This window comes from Ahaetulla prasina, chromosome 1 (assembly GCF_028640845.1).
Source record: "Ahaetulla prasina isolate Xishuangbanna chromosome 1, ASM2864084v1, whole genome shotgun sequence".
Classification (NCBI taxonomy): Eukaryota; Metazoa; Chordata; class Lepidosauria; order Squamata; family Colubridae; genus Ahaetulla; species Ahaetulla prasina.
The window spans coordinates 82,839,611-82,861,077 of NC_080539.1; the positions used below are offsets into that span (position 1 = coordinate 82,839,611).

Below are 21,467 nucleotides of genomic sequence, written 5' to 3' on the forward strand. Positions count from 1 at the left end.
GACTGATGACAATGAACACATGCATTTGAGCAATATTCAATTCTGAAAGCAAGTGAAAACATACATAGGCCTTGGGGGCATAATTTGTATGTATTTGGGCATAATTTGAACAAAGGATCTGCCTGATGCTGCAGTTTTAAATTCAGAAAAAGTACTCTGATAACTGCTTTTTATAGAAGTTAAAAGATTTACTGTTTATAAGTTGGAAATGCACTTATAAAGGAGCACTAAATTATCTGGGTTTCTTCAAAAATATAAAATAAGCAACTTGGTCATCCCACGTTTTTTCTTATTTTAACAGAATATAACACTACAAGATTTTAGTGAATTCTCAGAGATCCATTATAAAAAATAGGGATAGTTAGCCTTATTAAGGGAGCAGTCTTCCCTTTTCTTAACTTAATTCAGAATAAAAGTGTCCATAATTGTGCATAACTACAGCTAGTCCTTGACTTACAACAGTTCATTTAGTGACCATTCAAAGTTACAACAGCACTGAAAAAAGTGACTTATGACAGTTTATCATACTTATGACCTTTGTAGCATGCCCATGATCATGTGATCAAAATTCAGATGCTTGGTAACTGAGTCATACTTACGATCGTTGCTGTGTCCCAAGGTCACATGATCCCCTTTTGCAACCTTCTGATCAGCAAAGTCAATGGGGAAGCCAGATTCACTTAACAACCATGTTACTAACTTATCAACGGCAATGATTTACTTAACCACTGTGGCAAGAAATGTCATAAAATGAGGCAAAACCCATTTAATAAATGCCTCCCTTAACAACATAAATTTTGGGCTCAATTGTGGCCGTAAATTACAGTTTACAATTACAAGGCCAAAAAGTCCTTACAGTTACTTTGTAGACTACAAGGGTTGAGCTACTAGACTTTTCTAAAATATACATACGAATAGAATAGAATAGAGTTTTTTATTGGCCAATAATTGGACACACAAGGAATTTGTCTTGGTGCATATGCTCTCAGTGTACATAAAAGAAAAGATTATCAAGAATTCTAAGGTACAACACTTAATGATAGTCATAGGGTACAAATAAACAGTCGGGAACCAATCAGTATCAATATGAATATGAATCATACTTTATTTCAGTTTTAGTAGCAAACATTCAGATGGGACAATTTATTTGTTTACTACTATCATTGCAGGTGCTGCTACCACATCCTCCTCTTCTTCCTCGCCTTCCTCCAGTACCATTACGGCAGCAGTTATGTTAAGTTTAGCAGACCCACCCGTGTCCAATTCATCACAGAATGGAATGTCAGTTGAGTGCAGGTGACAGCAAGACTTGCCGAAGCACTTTGCACTTAATGGCTGCCGAGAGCCACTTTTTATACTGCACAGTGGCACAAAATTCAGACAAGCACTATTTTGTATTTAAAAAAAAATCTTGACAAGCTAACTTTGCACTTAAGTGCACTTTTATGAAGAAAAAGTACAACAGACTGCTTTTCCTCAAGCAATAATTGTTTCCAACTTGTCTGGGAATTGTATGTTGAATGAATTGAAGGCCTTCCACTGTGGCAAATGGAAGTTGTTCACTGCCAGTAGAATCAATGTGGTAAGCGTGCAGTTGTTGGGTAGGCCAAATTAAAACATTAAAGTGGCTTACTGTTCACATATTCCCTGGTATTTTGTTAAAGCTGGAACATTTGATATTTTTCCATTCTTTAGGAAAAATGAACCTATTTTCATTTTTACAAGATAATTGTTTTTTAACTGTTGCCTTAATGGTGACTATAACTGTACAAGTCAAGCACAGGTAATTCAGTTCCAAACCTGCCGTTAACAGGATGTTTTTCATCAGATTGACAACCAAATATAAGGATTCTGCTTAAAAGGCTGACTAATGTTTACAGGTTTGAATTAGGCAAAATAGGTTATCGTGGGTTTTTGATAGCCCATGAATTGGAATGAAACTACTGTACTTTGCCATTTTTCTATGAATCAGTATTTTTTTTAATTTTGATAAAAATACATTGTGAAAAAGGAAGAAAACGGCTAACAAACTGTATTAAATCTTAATGTACAAAGATTGTATTTAGCCAGTTTAAAGTGTATATTTATTCATAATGAATTATAACACTTATATTTTTGTGTTTTCTTGTAAAGGTTTCTTTTCAGTTAAAGCAACAAATATTTCTTTAGTAATGCTTATTTTATTATGAGCTGCAATTGAGAGGTCTTCAAGAAGGAGTAAAGGGTGTTAATATTAAGTCATTGTTGAGAAGAACATTGCCACAAAGGGATAGTTGTTTATAATATAAATAGCTAACTGAGTGGTTGAAATGATTTTTTTTTAATTGCCTTGTATAAAATCCAAAATCAACTCAGCTGTTTTCACTTCTATTGACTTTATGTTGTATGGAACCCATGCCCTCTCGTTTGGCACTTGTATTTAATTACACAACTTTGTAAGACATTTGTATATTGCGGGAGTGTTCATTCGAGCTATTTAATACCTGGCACTGTTAATACACAGTACTTTACTGTACAGATTGTTTTACTGTTTTAATTGTAGTTCTGTGTACTTCTTTTGGCTGGGCTTATGAGGGCTGGCATGTTTTTTTTTTCTTTTTCTGGCAATACAACATGTAAGAATTTCAAACATTCTGTTTGTAGATGCTAGAGTGTCCGAATCTTTACATTTGACTTTTCTAAGAAAAGCATTTTCAGTCTTAGTAGTGTGTGTTTAAAGGTAACTGATTTTATTGAAAATGGTTTCAAACTCTTCAGATATGTACAGGACTGTAAAAATTGTTGACAAACATTGAAGGAAAGGCATATAAAGAAAAGCTATAAAATATATATTAGGTTCTGCAGACAATGGAATTATGTAATATATTGTACAAATGTAAGCAAAGGCCTCTGAAATAAAATGCCATAGTTTGTGAATACTGGATTCTGTTTCTAACAGTTTAATTAAGAGATTTCAGCATATTCAGCAGTTTCAGCTATAAATCCAGTGTTGTTCATTTGTTGGTAATAATAACGGTTTTTACTGGGGAAACATAAATGTTCTTTTTGATCAAGCTTAAAATTCAATTAGTTTTCAGGCTTAAATTATCTTTCCTACCTCCATAAATTATTAGGAGTTCCTAATATCAAAGAGTCGGCAACGACTAGCACGTACGTGCGAGGGGAACCTTTACCTTTACCTTAATATCAAAAGGGCCCAAAGGGGAATGTGTAAACATTGGTCAGTGAACAAGGTAACCAAAGCCAAGCTCTTAGGTAGGCTATAAACCAGTGGTGGTCAACCTGGTCCCTACCGCCCACCAGTGGGCGTTCCAGCTTTCATGGTGGACGGTAGGGGTTTTGTCCAATACTGAAGCACTTTCCTTTTTTTTAATTTAATCGACTTTTTAAAAAAAATTCATAGCATTATTTAAAAACATTTTCATTAGGTTTTCATAAAATTCCCCATGACAATTTAATTTTCTGAAAATATACTATTTGTATCACCCACACATAAGTTTAGTTCACGTTACATAAGCGAAACTAAATGGCACTATAGTGTGACTGTAAACAAAAGAGCCTCGTCCCAGAATAGCTCGTGCATCTCCCCCCACACCACCCAGCTGTAACAGACAAGCAGAGCTGGTAGCCAGCGCCCCCCCAAAAAACCCAATCCACAATGCACAAGGGGCATGCGCAGACGACGATACACGACATATTACTGTGGAACCGGTGGGCTGTTAGAAAATTTTACTACTAACAGATACAAAAGTGGGCGGTAGGTATAAAAAGGTTGACTACCCCTGCTGTAAACCTTTCAAACTCCCTCATACCTGCAGAGATTTCTGTCATCTTGATTTGGGTAAGCATCTTTAAATATTCCCTCCCATTCTAAGAGAGGAAGTTGCAACTATATAAAAAGAAAAAAATCCCCAATAATCCATAATTGATCTAATTAGAAATTAGTATCACTAATATTGCTCCAAATTTTGCAGACATTGTACTGGTCCTCATGATATACAAAATAAGAAAAAAGAGCAGACGGTTGTGTTTTGTGGTATTTTGTAAGCTCTTTTATCCAAAGAAAGGTTTAGAATTCTTGTGGAACAAATGCCTCAAATAAAATGCAGTATATTTCCATTTTTTTTTCTTTGGCTTTCCCTCTGAGAGGAACAAAGCAGAGAACATGATTTGGATATGCTAAACAATCCACTGATAGAGCTATCTATAATTTATTATTAATGTTGTCTATTTACAGATGAAGCAAACATATTTTAAGTAGCGTGCACCAGGACATTGTTGTTCATAAATAAATCATAATGGGGCTGTCTGACTGCTTCTTTTCCAAACAATTTGGAAGAGATCTGTTACTTTTTCAAACTTGTTCACATGAGCTGAGATTGCAGTTTACCAAAAATAATTAGGTTGTATTCAATGTCCCAGTTATTAGCAAAACTAATTTCAATTCTGGTGCATTCACAAACAATTCAGCATCTGGGTGTTTTACACATGAAATGTTGTATTCTGCTTGAAAAGGATACTTGCTACGAAGTGCTCTTACAACCAATCTTTGGAAAGCTGTGTTAGCTTCTTAAAATATTGTTTCCAATAAAAAAACAACAGGGAAATAAGCAGAATTCGTTTCTACATAATAGTTTATAGATTTAACAATAAAGATATTGTGGAAAGCAATTTGGCACTATCCTCTCATAAAATATTAGTGTGCTTTAAGTGGGGTTTTGGTCTTTGGGACTCACAATAAATCTAATTTTGATAAACTGGTCAGTTGAGCTTTCTGGTTGCAAATGCAAAAAAGGAGCTTTACAAATGTAAAAAAACTCACTTATGAAGAGTTTAAAAGTTGCCATATAACCACCACATTAAAATCCCATTTGTAAGCTTTTTTTAAAATTTTATTTTATTTGAATTTATATCCCACCCTTCTCCGAAGACTCAGGGCGGCTTACATTGTGTTAAGCAATAATCTCATCCATTTGTATATTTATATACAAAGTCAACTTATTGCCCCCAACAATCTGGGTCCTCATTTTACCTACCTTATAAAGGATGGAAGGCTGAGTCAACCTTGGGCCTGGTGGGAGTTGAACTTGCAGTAATTGCAAGCAGCTGTGTTAATAACAGACTGCTTAGTCCGTTGAGCCACCAGACTCAATACTTGCAATACTTTCCAAGTACAAGAATTAAATTACATGGTATATTTATTTAAAAGAACTGGTTGCAATTTAATCTTTTTACCTCACCAGAGAAGCCAGCATATCCCAGCAGCACTGAAGCTGTACTTCAGTAAGGCTTGCGTATAACTACTTGGTGATGCCCAGCCCAGGACCTTGCACTTCCTTCTCTTGAAAGAGTCCAAACTATATTCCTAAAGGTTGTATTCCAGGTAGCCCCTTGCACTCCAAATCTTGGAGTCTGAATCTGTAATTAGCAATACATAGCTTTACTGCATTAGGTGATGCAAAACATACTTACCGTAAAAATGTAGAAATGAAAGCATATTTGTTACTATTGTTCTTATATGGAACAATCCTAGTTTGAAAATTAGAAATTTTTAAATCCTGTGGAAGCAGAGGTATTAACACTTGAATCATCTTATAACCAATCAAGATTTAAACTTATTTGCATTTTGTAAGAGATAATTTGATTGCCTGAAATATAGCAATATATTCAATCAAGTATATTTTAAATTTGTAAGTAAGCAAAGATGCATCATCTAAAACTCTCACGATTGTTATGGGGAATGGATGCTTTTAAATCTACAATATTTATAAATGTTTAAAAAAACCATTCCAGTAGATATTAATATTTACAAAAAGTGGAGTAATATTTACAAAAACAAGTCAATAAAAATGGTTGGGTTTAAAAGAACACAAAGCATGATTTAAGTATGAGATTAATTCAAACTATCATTTTTTTGTGTGTTTATTGGTCCTTGAGAAAATACTTAAAAAGACTTGGTCAACCTTATGCTGTAAAATGTAAAATTGATAATGAGAACATACAACATGCTATCTTTCCCTTTAATATCCGTACGTTTGTTAATATGGGGTTTATAAAGCTCCCTAAGTTTGAAAGATACAGATGTATTTTTGAATTATAAATGAAAAAAATAACCGACAATTATTTGATGACACTTAATCAGTGTAAAAAATGGAATAGATCATTAAATGAGTAACAAGGTCACAATTGGTATAACAAAAAGACCAGTTAAGCATTTGGGAGTGAGGGATAGCGGGTCACGGCTTTACTGACGTACTTAAAATACTGGACTAAGTAAATGTATCTCTCGTTTCCTGCTTTTTGTTCTTAAGAGTCTCTTTGCTACCATCTAGCATTTCTGAATAGGACACCCAGCAGAGAGCGCGCAAGTTCTTTTTCAATCGAGTCTATTAGCTCGATATGACGTACAACGCCGGCGACGGGGAGACAAAAACGGAATGCTTCAGCCTTGCGGTCGAAATACTACCGCAATTAAACGCTTGCATACTACATAGAAGACATAAACGTTAGAGTGCTCTTATCTCGTTTTTCGAACTCAGACTTCCGGGACAGAAATCTGTAATTTCTGTCTCTACAAGAGGAAATGAAAACAGTCGACTGAAATATATGGAGAAATCAAATCTTAATAGACAGTGATAGCAGACCCTTGCATTTATCCAGGAGCAAAATATGATATGTCACTCTAATTTACATTTTTTTAAAAAAGTTTTTTTTAATATTCTGGTTTAAATGCATGGCTTTATTTTATAATTAGAAAGAAGTAGTCATCTAAAGGCAAACCCTTGACACAAGGTTTCCCGATCTTGGCAATTTTAAGACATGTAGATTTAAGCTTCCAGACTTCTCCTACAAACAGATGGCTGGGGAATTCTGGGAGATAAAAACCATGCATCTTAAATTTACCAAGATTGAGAAATACTACCATAAAGTAATTCACTCCTAATGCTATGATCTATTCTAGAGATAGGCTGGGTTGGAGTCCACTTCAATCTCCTTGTAAAACAGCAGTCATTCTGAACATCATTAAACTCAGCACACTACGTTCCCTAGGCAGCTCAATCCACCTGTTAAGTACACCTAGGTCTAGGAACCTTGTAAATCAGAAAGTAAACTGTTTTTACTTTGTAAACTGTGTTTTTTCTTCTGCCATTTCCAGTTCTCAGAGACTGTCCAGAAAAGTCCCTGCAGTTTTCTTGGCAAGGTTTTTCAGAAATAGTTGCCATTGCCTCTTCCTAGGGCTGAGAGGAAGTGACTGGCCCAAGATCTTCCAGTTGGCTTTGTGCCCAAGGCAGAACTAGAACTCATGCCCTCCCAAACTATAACCTGATGCTTACACCAAACTGACCCTCCTATATTAGATACAGAACTTCAATTACAACTACATTGGATAGTGCTTCGGTGCTTATAGCTGCCAGCCTACAGCCAGTTTATTCAATAAACCATAGTTAAATAAACATGATTCGACCCTCCAGCTCATTACTGGTTTGCTTAAACATTTAAAATTTTATTAAGAGACTGCTTGACTCCAAAACCATTCTGAGCAGCTAACAAGTAAAAACCCAACTTATTAAAGAAAAACACCACCACCAAAACTGCAAAAGCAAAATATAAAAAGCAAGTCAAAGCAAAATCAAATACTTTTAAGAAAAGGGGGCTCCGGGATTACACCCCGCCTGGCAAAATAACCAGATCACCTGAAGAACGATGTGAGGATGGGAGCCACACCAATTTTTGTAAGGAGATCTCAATAGTTTCTCCGAGTTTCAATCAGAAGGCGTAAAACCCTAACGAAATTTCTTTTCCAGCCAGTCGGCAACGATGCCAGCGCGCTCAAATATAGCCTAGGAAAAATTCGGACGACACTAAAGCGAAAGTACTTCGTGCACCCTCCGAGAAGTTTGAAAGGCTACGAAGTCTCCTTTACTTTCCTAGTTTAGATCTATGCTTGAAGGCGAAGGCGGAAGTGGCTGCAGCGGGAGCTTTCCGAGCAAAGATGAAGCGCGGCCGGACGGTCAAAGGTTCTCCAGCCGCAGGGTGAGGACACAACGGTTGTGGGGATGTTCGTTGTTTGCCCGTCTTCTCCTAAAGGGGTCTGGAGGGCTTTTAGCAGTTGTTTTGTTCCTTTGGCCCCGGAGCCGGATCGCTTTACCTACGATCGTGCCTTGAGGGCCCCTCCAAGAAGTGAGAGTTGCTGGAGCTCCAGCTGCGCCTGGGCTACCACGTGTTTCGCCCTCAAAGCCCGCTTCCCCGTTTTTTTCCATTCAATAGAATCAATAGAATAGAATAGAATAGAATTTTTTATTGGCCAAGTGTGATTGGACACACAAGGAATTTGTCTTGGTGCATATGCTCTCAGTGTACATAAAAGAAAAGATACGTTCATCAAGGTACAACATTTACAACACAATTGTAAATTCTGCTGATCTGCTGAAAAAGCGCCGGTAGCTTGAAAGCTGATTTGGGGGCAATTTAAACGATTCAGGGCCAGTTTGATGCAGTGGTTAAAGGCACCAGGCTAGAAGCCGGGAATTCTTAGTTCTGCATTTGACACAAAAACTCCTTGTGGCCAGACATTCTTTTTACTCCTGGGAAAGGAGCAAGGAGGCAATGGCAAACCACTTCTGAAATATTGCCAAGAAAACTGCAAGGACTAGTAGTACAGTAGTAGTAGTAGTCAGGGCAGTAGTCAGCATTGACTCAAAGACATACACACAGAAACTGGGATGGCATGCTAGTAATAAAACATGGACAATTTATGTTTACAGTAATAAATACTGCATTCTTAAGTACCACTGCCTTATAAACTGGCAAACTTCTTACAAGTTTCTCCTCATACAGGATTCCACAGTGGATAACATTATCCCCTCTTTTTATACCTTTCAAAAACCTTAGGGAAAATTATCAACAGTTAATGTTTTTGGATGCAGTTGTTTCCTGTAGTGAACCTGACTGATTTGTTCTTTCTTAAATAGGAAAATATGTGGCAGGAATGCTGTTGCTGAATCAAGTGAAGATTATGTTGTGGGGCAAGTGGCCGGCAGCCTCTTTCAAAACAAATCTGCAGCATGTGATTCAGAGGTCCTCCTACAACTCTTCAGTGCTCCTGGGGCTGAAAAACAGCCAATGTATGTTGCTGTGGCAAAAGTAAGTTAACTAATTTATGTTCTAAAATGGGTGCGACAACAGCATTATGAAAATGCTGTTGACCTGTGAACCAGTTTCAGACATATCTGAACAAAAGAACATATCATAATCACAGTTGATTTCCAGTCTTCATAAAGCCCTGTTGCATCAGGGCCCCAATTTTATGTAATCCATAGTTTATCACATCATAGCCATCTAGATACAGTCATTAAGCTCACCATCATAGATAGGAAGGGAATATACCTTTGTTTTTGTATCACTGACCACTATAAAAGCTGGTATTCAAAGACTTTTTCCTCTAATTCACGGGTGTCAAACTTGCTGCATCACGTTGCCATCACATGATGTATCGCGACATGTTTTCCCTTTACGGAGCTGGGGTGTGGGTGCCCTGCGGGTGACACATCCACCAGTTTGACACCCCTGCTCTAATTTGAAAGTTAGCTAGTAAAGAATCAAAATTAGTGGCTGCTAATAGCCCAAACTGCATTAAATTTTCCATTCCTTTTAAAAATTAGCTTAGTGACACCTGTTGATAGTAAATTGCACAATTTGTGTATTGTACAAAGAACTTCTTATTGTGCATATTTTCCATGCCATGAATGATTTTATATTATTTATTAATTTTATATGTTGCCTGTTTCACTATCCAAGCAACTCTGGGCAACTAACAGAAGAATTAAAGCAAAAATGTTAAAATATAAAAAACAAAAAAACCAGTAGAAATGATGGGATTAAGTACACATGCTACTTAATTAGTACAGTATGGAGGTGGGACTTTTTCTCTTAGTCCAGCAACCACTTAGAGGTATAAATACCCCAATCAGATGTTTTCTGTCATTTATATACTTTCACCATGTATTCTTTATCTGCCTTCTAACTTTATAATGCTCTTTTTTAGGTGTAGCATCTAATCATAGCACTTCCAAATGTGGTCTCATCTTTTGAGAGGTCATATAAAGTCATTATTATATTGGCTGTTGTACATTTGTTTCCCTTAATGATGCCGAGAATGACATATACTCTTTTTAGAGCACTATAGTTGCCCTATATGACTGTGACTCAGCTTGAAAAATTAAGCAGAATTGGACCTTGTTATGAGTGGAAGATCACATGGCTATAGGCTGTAAGCTACATTGGGAAATTGAAAAAACATCCCAGAAGAAAAGAATAGCAAGTTTCTCCTGTATTGTTGCTAAGCAAACTACAAATGTATTCATGAGGCCTCAGGATTCAAGCTTGTTTTGAAGGAGACTGTCTTAGAATAGCTGCACACTGTGTTAACTTTTTTGTGCACCCTGATCCCCAAATCCCTTTCCTGATAAGTCACTGTCAGCTGAGATACCATGGACATATAATGGTGTTTGGATTTTGTGTGCTAATATGCATCACTTTGCCCATTTTGTGTTTCCCATTTTGATGCCTATTTGCCCATTTTGGAAAAATTTGTGCTGTTCACATTCTTTTTTTCTTTCTCATTTTACCATTCATAAATAATTTTTATCAGCAAATTTGGTTGCTGCAGTATTCACTCCCTAGTCCAAATTATGTATAAACAAATTTTAAAAAATCCTTGATCCAGTTCCAATCTCTGCTACAATATAGGGCAAGAATTCCATAATTACACTTGGAAACATGTTAAAATATAAAATATAGGAATTTGAACTGGTTCTTTACAGTACCATTAAGTCTTTTTCATTCACTCTAAACCTTGTTCAATAATTTTTATAATTGCTGCTTTAAAATTCAATTTAAAAAGACTTTTTAACCTAAATTGAAAGTTATGTTCTTGAAGCTCTTCTTCACAGTTTAATTCCAAGATTATGATTTATGATTGAAATTGTAATAATGATTTCAAAAGTCATGTAACTAAATCCTTATCCCAAATTTGATCAATATAAATGAATTGGAGATTGTAACATCTCTGTTTAAATGATTGGGCTCTCTCACCTCTTCATTTAGTAGCTTTAGTAATGAGACAAGAAACTAGACTAAACTTGGCTTTCTGCCTATTAGGCTTCTTACTAAATTTAAATTAATTAAAAGTAGTGCTCCAACATTTTCTTAGGCTCTGTCATATAAAGGAAAATTTAGCTAGGCAACTTAATATCATATCCTCCTTTTTCTAAAACAAACAAACAAACAAAAAACAACCAAGAAACAAACATGTATGTACTAAAAAGAGACCTGGAATAGAAGGACCACAGATACAGTCCTCGTTTTTATGACTTGAATTGCTTTCCGTATGTGTTTCTCTCTGTCCCATTGGTGGCTTTTGGACCATTGTGATCATTGGACTTTAATAAAAGATGGGCCAAGATTCCATTTTACTTTCATCTGATAGAAGATCTTGGCTACTATTCGTAGGTGCACTAATTAATATGAGCAATTGTCCAGTTTTTATTTATATGGTATACAATCTGGAACGCTATGAGGCATTGGTAACCAGCAAATTTCCAAATTTAGCAAAACTATATGTGGGTATTCTCACCTTCCTGGGTTGTGTAACACTTTAATTTTTCATGTTTGACTGTGTATTAATTTTAAAAGGAAAGTAAAAAACGCAACTATAAAGAAGAGGAAATTGTCACAGAAATTCAAGATTCATCAACTAAAAGACAGTCTTTTAAAAAAATGAAGAAATCTAAGAAAGATACCTCTCTAACAAATGAAACAGTAACAAACAGGTAAATAAAAAACTATACAGAGTATTTGAATGCATTATGCTTAATTTCACACATTGGTTAGTTACTGTCTCTGGGTCCTAAGGAAAGGGCAGATTAGCAGGTTAAAAATATAACATGCCTGTTAAAAGACCCTATTGCTATTAAAATAAGTACAGGTAGTCCACTTACGACCATAATTGAGCCCCAAATCTGTGGCTAAATGAGACATTTGTTAAGTGAGTTTTGCCCCATTTATGACATTTCTTGTCACAGTTGTTAAGTGAATCACTGCAGTTGTTAAGTTAGTAACAGTTGCTAAGTGGGTTCCCTGTTGACTTTGCTTGCAAAAAGAATCACATGATCCCAGGTCACTACAACTGTCATAAATATGAGTCAGTTGCCAAGTGTCTGAATTTTGATCCTGTGACCATTGGGATGCTGAAAAATGGTCATAAGTGTGAAAAACAGTCATAAGTCACTTTTCAGTGCTGTTGTAACTTTGAACGGTCACTAAATCAACTGTTGTAAGTTGAGCACCCGCATGTGTACTTTCTTCTAGTTGAAAATGATTGTCAGCCTTACCAGATACCAGACTAATTTGACTTCATCGTAAAGCTACATTAACAGAATCTTACAAATCTGAAAATAGAATTGTCTCACCATCTCCTTTTCACATTGATAACTTAGGGAGGATCTCTCATGAACCTCTGGCTTTGCCCACTGTGCAACTGCGGACTATGTTTCCTCTTATATGACCATTCCCTAAGCCAGGGGTCCCCAACTACCGGCCCGTGGCCTATTCACAACTGGGCCATGAGCTGGTACACACATGCTGTTGTGAGCGACTTGTGTGAGCGACGAGCTGGCACACATGCATGCAGCTTGACTCGAAGTGGCGGGCCAGTGAATGCAGCTACACTTGCATTACAGCTGTGTGTGCATGAGTGTGCATGCCGGCTTGCTGCTTGAGCAGCCTGATTCCTCTCTTCCCTGACCCATCCGGGCTGCCAAGCTGCAAAGGTTGGCGACTGCTGCCTTAGGCAGCATCTCTTTACCCAGTTTCTCAAGGTCATTCCCATATACTATTACAATGATAAAGTCTCATGACAATTCTGTTTGTAACCTGGACTGTCTCTTAAGATGCAGTACTTTGTATGATTATTTAGAAATAAATCTGATTCTGGTAAGAAGGACTTATTTACCAGTAAGTATGTGTCGTGCTAAAATTGTAGCAATGGTCTTTCTGTGTTTCCTTTTTCCTCAAAGCTTGTTGGTTATATGTAGTTAAATGATAGTAATATGCTTTTAATGTAGGTAATTACAATCTCTCTAGAACTGATATTTGTCAGTGAAAAGTTAGTTTCAAAATGCTGGGTTTTTTTGTGACTATGTGAACACATACAATTATTTACATACGCTCAGTTTAATAACTTGGTTATAAATTTCTCATCAAGGGAGTGCGCTTTGGCTGGTGTAACTGAAGCAGAAGAAGAAGTAATACAAAGGAAAAATAGGGCTACCAAACTTTTTCCAACCTCAGAGGAAGCTGCTCAAATTAAAAAAAAGAAAATCCAAGTTAACCTGGCTAAAGAAAAGTTAAAGAACAAGAGGACTCTTTTTGTGGGGAATTTACCTGTTTCTTATACAGCACAAGTAAGTAACTTTGATACCGTGTTTCCCCAAAAATAAGATCCTGTCTTATATTTTTTTGAAACCCGAAATAAGTGCTTGGCCTCATTTTTGGGGAGGTCTTATTATTTTGGGGTACCTGGAGCAAGATGGGGCTTCTCTTGCCGTCTTACCTGATTTCCAGCTCTGCGTTTAAATATTTTCAGGGAGGGCTTATTTTCGGGGGGAGGCTTATTTTAGCGCATGCGCTTAAAAGCCCGATTGGGCTTATTATCAGGGGATGTCTTATTTTCAGGGAAACAGGGTAGCAGGCTACTTGTACTTTCTTTAAAGCAACAGATTATAATAAGCATTTTTTTAAAAGTTCCATTAATAAATATGTACCTATCACTGTTCTGTTCTAGTATAAGCAACTTTAAGCAAAATACAAAAAAGAAGTAAAATGTGGTGTATCCAAAAATTTAAAACACTGTCGTTAAGCAAATCTGGCTTCGCCCATTGACAGGGAAAGTTGCAAATGGTGATCATGTGACCCTGGAATGCTGTAATCATCATAAATACATGCCGGTTGCTAAGCTCTTGAATTTTGGTCATGTGACCATGGGGGAGAATGCATGACGGTCATGAGTGAGAGGGCAGATCATAAGTCACTTTTTTCAGAGCCATCATGACTTTGAACAGTAGCTAAACAAATGATTTTAAATCAAGGACTACCTTTGCTCTGAATACTTAATTCATTAATTTCATTTCTGATTGTCTTCTGCCACAGGGTGAATTTGTTCAGTATGATTCTATCTCACCCTCCTCTTCATCTCTGCAACATGTTGCTCTGGATCATGTGATTTTATGAATGTTTGGAAAGTTGCATTTAGGTCTCTGTTTCTGTTCCAATCCTATGACCATAAGTGCGGTAGATGTGGCTTGCATATACTGAACAAAGAGCTCCACATTTTTTGCAGTCTGAATCTGTTAATACAGTGGCCCCCACCTTTTGGGCACTGGGGACCAGTTCTGGGGAGAGAGATTTTTCCACGGTGTGTGTGGCTTTGTGTGCTTTGCTTGTTTGTGCATTTCTGGCATGCCGCAGCCTGGTAGCAGTCCACAGCCCAGAGGTTAGGGACCCCTCCGTTAATCTATAACCATTATATTGTGCTGGCCTACTGATTTTTTTGTGAGTAAATATGCATAGGGTAAAAGGGTAAAGTATTTTATGTAGAATTTTTTGTGTTACTCTTTCAACTTAAAAAAAAACCCCAATTACTTTTGGGTAATGTTTTCGGTTTGATTTAATCTTTAATAATTCTGCTAGGAAAAAAAACCCAACTACTTTCTTTTTATTATATCCTTTAATCATTGGTCAAATAGTTATTATTTAGGGTTCCTGGTGTGCCATTCATTGTATATGGATTAAGTGTTTGCTGCTGTTTCTCTAACACTGGTATATGTCTTGACCTAATAAAATTATACCTCTTTGAATTTAGATGCTGAAGGCGTTTTTCAAAGACTATGGACAAATTGAATCAATTCGTTTCCGTTCTTTGGTATGTTATTTACTTCATTTTGTAATTCTTTACTAATAAACAATCTCAGTTTCTGGCTTGCACCAGAAGCGTCACAATATATGGATAGTCCTTGACTTATGACTATAATTAGACCAGAAATCCAATCATAAGTCATTACAGTCATAAATTGAGGCACCCATGCAACTGGAGTAATTTTCCAGGCTTTTTTTTTGCAACAGTCATTAAGCAAATGTCACAATTGTTAAGCATATGTTGCGGTTGTTAAGTGAATGTCATGGGTTGTTAAGCAAAGCCAATCATTTAAATAGTTGGTTTTTGTTGGAAACCAAATAATGTTGAATATTTAAGTAGGCTAGATGGAGTTTCTTTCTCTGTAGGAGCACCACTGCTGAGGAATAGCCTCTCATTGAAAATCAAGCTTGCCCTCTCCCTACTGGCCTTTGGAAGCTATTAAAATACAAATTAATGGGGAGAAAATTGTCATGAATTTATTAATTTATGGTGCCATGTTTTTTATTTCATTCTTCTTTATTGATAGGCATTTCTGTTGATGTGTTACATAGATGTTTAAATATCATTTCATTGAATTTGTTATAAGCTGATGAGTCTATTGATTTTGGTTGGGTGTAAAACTAGCAAATTAATGTAATCTGGTCAACTGCTGAATGTTTTATGTAGGAGTACGTAAGACAATTGTTTCTAAAAAATTGCCTCAAGTTTTCTAATGGTATGAAAAATATGCATAGAGTTACATGTAGAATGACAGATTACTGGATAACACAAATACTTCATTGTTTTAAGCAACTCGGTTCTTTTCATTAACATTTTTCTCAGCTTAATTTTTCATGAATTGGTTCCAAACTAACATGTTTGGAAGATGCAGATTCCTTGCTTGTATTCTAATATTTTAATTCTCTTTTTACTGAACCTTATGAACAGATTACTGATAGGTCTTCTGTTTGTTGATTTTCTGTCTGCTTAATACTTACATTAAATGACTGCCGCTAGTAGGACCATACTGTATTTATTAGATAAATGGAGAAGCAGATAAGGAAGAACAGAAGGGAGGGAGGGAGGGAGGGAGAGTGAGTGTTATTTTAGTGCTATAAGCTGAATGCTTGCATGGCTATAAAAGCTTATCCAGTTGATCTGTCCTGTAGAATTGGGTTGTCTATGATTTAAATTGTATATGTTCATAATATTGCTAAATAACACCTACTTAACAATATACTATTTTTTGTTCTTGAAGATTCCAGCAGAAGATGCAATATCCAAAAAAATGGCTGCTATAAAGTATGTGCTATAATTTGTGCATGAGAATAGATTTACATGTTATACTTTGTTGATTCTTATATTGGGGCTATCACATCTCGGCTTTAGAAATCTGGATGACCACTAGATAGCTGCAAAGAAATATTTTTTAAAACATCTAGTTCTTTACTGCCAATTAATTATGCATTTGGTAATATTTTTTGCAGCCTGGATCTGTTAGCCCTAATTTAAAACAGAATGTTTATAACTGAAATTATTGATGTAACATACCAATGCATTTTGCTTATATCAGGGCATCTTTCAGTTATTCTAGGCCAAAGTAAAAATTGAAATTAGCTTTGCAACATGTAATCTACTTTTGCAAATTATAGTAAAGTGTTAATAGTAAAACTGGAACAGACCTGGTGCAAATAACGGCCTCTTCAAATGCTAACTATTGAATTAAGAGATGATCCTGTTCTTTCAACATAGCAGAATTGCCTTATTTATAACATTGTGAGAAATTGTAACTAAAAGAGTAAAAGAAGTTGACTATGTGGGTTGTAAAAGGTGATCTGTGGCTTTTCAATTTGCTGGGGAAACATAGTAGTAGTTCAGTAGAATCTGTAGGCTCTCCATGGTTGAGCTGTAATCTCGATTCAAGAAATTATAATGTTTCCCTTAGAAAATATATCTTCCTCTTAATTCTGAATTTAAACAGAATTTAAATTTAAATGTTGTGTAGCAAAACCCAAGTTCTGTTATGACTAGTGTCCCAATGCATAAAAGTCCATCTTTATGTGATAATGTAATTTTCAATTATAGAATATAGAATATCCATACTCTGGAAGTTAGGCTGCATTTGTAATGCTGGCCTTCTGGAAATTATTTTGGACTAAATTGTTGTACAGCAATGGTAGTCAACCTGGTCCCTACTGCCCACTAGTAGGCGTTCCAGCTTTCATGGTGGGCGGTAGGGGTTTTGTCCGATACTGAAGCACTTTCCTTTTTTTTAATTTAATTAACTTTTTAAAAAATTTTCATAGCATTATTTAAAAACATTTTCATTAGGTTTTCATAAAATTCCCCGTGACAATTTAAATTTCTGAAAATATACTATTTGTATCGCCCATGCATAAGTTTAGTTCATGTTACATAAGTGAAACCAAATGGCGCTATAGTGCGACCGCAAACAAAAGAGCCTTGTCCCAGAATAGCTCGCGCATCTCCCCCCGCACCACCCAGTGTAACAGACGAGCAGAGCTGGTGGCCAGCGCCCCCCCAAACCCAATCCACAATGTGCAAGGGGCATGCGCAGATGACGATACATGGCGCATTACTGTGGAATCGGTGGGCGGTTAGAAAATTTTACTACTAACAGAGATACAAAAGTGGGCGATAGGTATAAAAAGGTTGACTACCTCTGTTGTAGAGGGCATTGTTGGAATGAATGGAGATTGTTGCTGTATTTTTATTGGATTGTTTATTCTGACACATCTTTATGTTTTTATGATGTAAAATATCTAGAGTTATTTTTGAGTCTGGCAGTATAAAATATAACAAATATTATGGTTTCTTTTTTTCTTTAGGCAAAAACTACATCCTAATATGAAATACGTTAATGCTTATGTTGTTTTCAAGGAGGAATCTGCAGCAAATAATGCTTTAAAATGGTATGTCTATTTTTTTAATTACCACATTGTTTATGATATATCAGTCTTAATTATTAAATACTATTTCTAAAATAAACAGTGTTCAAATCAAATTTAGTTTGATCAAATTTAATTACCACATTGTTTATGATATATCAGTCTTAATTATAAAATACTATTTCTAAAATAAACAGTGTTCAAATCAAATTTAGTTGTAATTTATATTGTTACTTCATTTTTTTATGGTTTCATAGTAATGGAACAGAAATTACCAGTGGATTCCATATCAGAGTTGACCTTGCTTCAAAATCTACTTGTGTAAGTAATTCAAATGCTGTCCCAAAGGTGCTTTTTCAAAAGGCAACTTCAAGAGCTAAAGAAGCTTCTTGGATGAGGAGCGAAACATCAAAGTCCAGTTGCCTTTTGAAAAGCACCTTTGGGACAAGCATGACATGACTTAGAATCTCCATTAGATATAATTCAAATGTATATATCTTTTTCTAGCTTTTTCTTTAAGTCCCTGAGTCAGTTCTTTTTGTTGTTTTACAGCATGATAACAAAAGATCAATATTTGTAGGAAATCTGCCTTATGGTATGTATTATAATTTAATGTTAATCAATTCAAACAAATGTACATTATTTTGGTAGAAAATTATACTTTTGCAGATTAATGGAATGAGTATATCTGTAAAGATGTTAATAAACTTAAACTACAAGACTGGTTTACAGTTAACACTAAGCAACACCTCTTCAAGCTAGAATGTCTCAGCTCACTTGTTTCTTTTAGCCCCGCGCTGAATTTTGTTTTTATAAGTTCTTGATTTATAGTTATGTATAAACATAATGTATCTAAAAATGCAGATAAAGCAAAAAAAAAAGTTGCTTTGAATTGGTAAAATTGTAACCTAGTTCATGAAGTATGCCAAAATAAGATAACTAAAACATAAGTAAGGGATATATAGAGCTATTTCCTTGCCAATACGGTCCCAATAGTCTTAATCTTTCTTTTAAGCAGATAACTTTGAGAGACAGCAATCATATTTGTATTATTTGTTTAAAAAAGAATAGAAACTTTAGATAGTAATGGAAATTTGGTCATGTCACTAAAATGGTTGTGTTTTAATAGCTGCACATTTCTAAAAGATGTTATATTTACAGAGATTGATGATGAGACTGTAAGAAATCACTTTTTGGAATGTGGAAATGTGACAGGTGTACGAATTGTGAGAGATCGAAGCACAGGCATCGGCAAAGGATTTGGTTATGTTCTGTTTGAGGTATGTCAGTTATTCAATGGCTGCAGCAACAAATTTAGCATGGCTTTAAATCATAACTATATTGGTTATTTAATCTAGCATTCAGTATTGCACTCAGGGGATAGCAATACAGTAAAAGCTCATGGTAAACAATTAGGAATAATTAAGCATCTCCTAAATAATTCATTGAAACTGCACAGAACTCCACTAATACCCGTATCTAGACATCTCCCTTGTAACTTCACAAAGAGAGCGCTAATCATCAAGTATTTACATGAATCTTGCATGCTTACTCCATTCTAAAAGATGGTAATCTTTTATCATTCAGTAATAGTTATTAAGAGGATTAGACTGGTGAACTCTACTGGAGAAAAACTCATTTAGCAAAAGGGGTACATTTGTCGGTATAAATCAGTCATCAGTAATGTTCTTTCAGAAATACAGGATGATCTGGGGGTTGAATGCACAATAAGCTAGCCATTATTTTACTGTCTGTTGAAAAAACAGCAGTAATTAAAAATCTGGTCATTAAAAATTATGAGAGGGGTATGCCACTATGCCTTGGATGGCACAAATCAGCAAAGTTTTGAAAACAACAGGAAATGCTATAATAGAACACTAATTTTCAAATCATTCTGTTAGCAGCTTATTTCATTCTTTCTCACTTTTTACACATTTACACTTAACCTCCAGTGTAACCTAAAGCATGAATACCTTGCATAGTTATTGATCGATCATTTGGGGAAAATAGGGGAACAAAATAATCATCCTTTCATTTGCAGTAATCTAAAATAGAAATAGCAATAGCAATAGCACTTACTCATATACCGCTTCACCGTGCTTTACAGCCCTCTCTAAGTGGTTTACAGTGTCAGCATATTGCCCCCAACAATCTGGGTCCTCATTTTACCAACCTCGGAAGGATGGAAGGCTGAGTCAACCTTGAGCCTGGTGAAATTCAATCTGCCAAACCGCTGGCAGCCGGTGATCAGCAGAAGTAGCCTGCAGTACTGCACTCTAACCACTGCGCCACCACGGCTCAAAAATAGCATTAGAAGAGAGTTCTCCTGTGTTGTTTCTTGTGACAACTGTAGCTAGTGGGACTGTGAGAGCAAAACTGATTCATGAGGTCATGATACAAATCCTTCTTGTACATAGTTGGATTTCCCAATGGATATGCCATGCTTGAAATTAAAGGGCAGTTATTAGAGTAGAATGTGGCATTAAGTGATTGGAAGTCTGCTTCCTTGAAGGAATTACTTTTTGTTTTCTTACTGTGTACTGTGCAGATCTGTTCTGAAGTGTCCCTTACCCTCCAAATCACGGGTGTCAAACTCGGTGTTACATGATGTCTTGCAGGATTTTTCCCATTCACGGAGCTGGGGTGGGTGTGGCCTCCATGTGATGCACCCAGCCCGTGGGCCACTAGTTTGACACCCGTGTTCCAAATCATTTGTTAAGAATACATGGGGTTGTATTGTGATAAGGAAATAGCCCTCTCCTTCCCAGTTCATGTAACAGGAATTTTATGAGTTGCTTTCTTATTTTTTTTTTCTCCTTAAAGACCACAGATGCTGTACACCTTGCTCTGAAACTAAACCAATCTGAATTACAAGGAAGAAAGCTAAGAATACAACGTTGTGTAAAAAGAGAGAAAGAAGAACAGAAGAAATCAAACAAAAATGCAAAGAGCTCTGTTCGATTGAAATACACAAAGACTACTTCTCTTAAAAAATCAGAAGGATCTTCTAATTCTTTTGTTGGTGAAAAGGCAGACCCAATGAAAAAGATGAAAAAAGCAAAATCAAAAAAACCCATGAAAATGAGGAAACCCAAATGATATAGTGTTAAGATACTTTTGTAATGTTAAAAAACTTTTAAATAAAATTTAGCACAGACAATCTTTTGGAATTCTTACATATTTTATCTCCACTTTCACATTTTAAAGGCTCATCTAAATTAATTTGCAAAGGTAACATTGGAAGATAAATTTAAAATGTCACACTAGAAATTTATGACTATTTTAATATCTTTCATCTATTATCCTTATAATGTAAATAAATACCAGAAAGCCTTTCTTAAAGGGTTCTAATAACAGGCAATTAATTATTTACATGTTCTTTGTAATGTTTATTTGTCCTTTCTGTTAAATATGTGTACATTAACATTATGAATAAGTTGGAAAATAGTTTAAAGCTTACACTGGAAAATTTTAAATTATTTCATATTGGCCCTGTTTTTTGGAATACAGTAGTACAAAAATACAAGGGACACGGTGGCTCAGGGGCTAGGGCGTTGAGCTTGTCGATCGAAAGGTCGGCAGCTCAGCGGTTCGAATCCATAGTG

General features: G+C 35.8%; 2 protein-coding genes across 5 annotated transcripts in view; both read left to right on the forward strand.

The window, feature by feature from the left end:
- ARID4B (AT-rich interaction domain 4B) overlaps positions 1 to 2,916 on the forward strand; it is an 85,003-nt gene extending 82,087 nt beyond the window's left edge. For all 4 annotated transcript variants that reach the window (XM_058166185.1, XM_058166174.1, XM_058166201.1 and 1 more), the window contains one exon: positions 1,170 to 2,916. In XM_058166185.1, coding sequence (XP_058022168.1) covers positions 1,170 to 1,300 — 131 coding nt within the window. In that variant the 3' untranslated portion in view covers positions 1,301 to 2,916. The remainder of the gene's footprint in view (positions 1 to 1,169) is intronic.
- Positions 2,917 to 7,838: 4,922 nt separating this feature from the next.
- Positions 7,839 to 21,022, forward strand: RBM34 (RNA binding motif protein 34). Its single transcript, XM_058166213.1, has 11 exons — positions 7,839 to 8,034; positions 8,973 to 9,144; positions 11,695 to 11,831; positions 13,265 to 13,463; positions 14,921 to 14,980; positions 16,212 to 16,255; positions 17,803 to 17,886; positions 18,120 to 18,183; positions 18,415 to 18,457; positions 19,024 to 19,142; positions 20,686 to 21,022. Exons 1-11 carry the CDS (start codon positions 7,994 to 7,996, stop codon positions 20,959 to 20,961), a joined length of 1,239 nt encoding a protein of 412 aa, XP_058022196.1. The 5' UTR covers positions 7,839 to 7,993; the 3' UTR covers positions 20,962 to 21,022.
- Positions 21,023 to 21,467: the final 445 nt, after the last annotated feature.

Bases quoted from the DNA above. Each gene is read 5' to 3' on its own strand.
- RBM34 (XM_058166213.1), top strand. From the start codon at position 7,994: ATGAAGCGCGGCCGGACGGTCAAAGGTTCTCCAGCCGCAGG. The intron at 16,256-17,802 runs GTATGTGCTATA...TTTTTTCTTTAG, and splicing joins AAAAAAATGGCTGCTATAAA to GCAAAAACTACATCCTAATA. The intron at 17,887-18,119 runs GTATGTCTATTT...ATGGTTTCATAG, and splicing joins GCAAATAATGCTTTAAAATG to TAATGGAACAGAAATTACCA.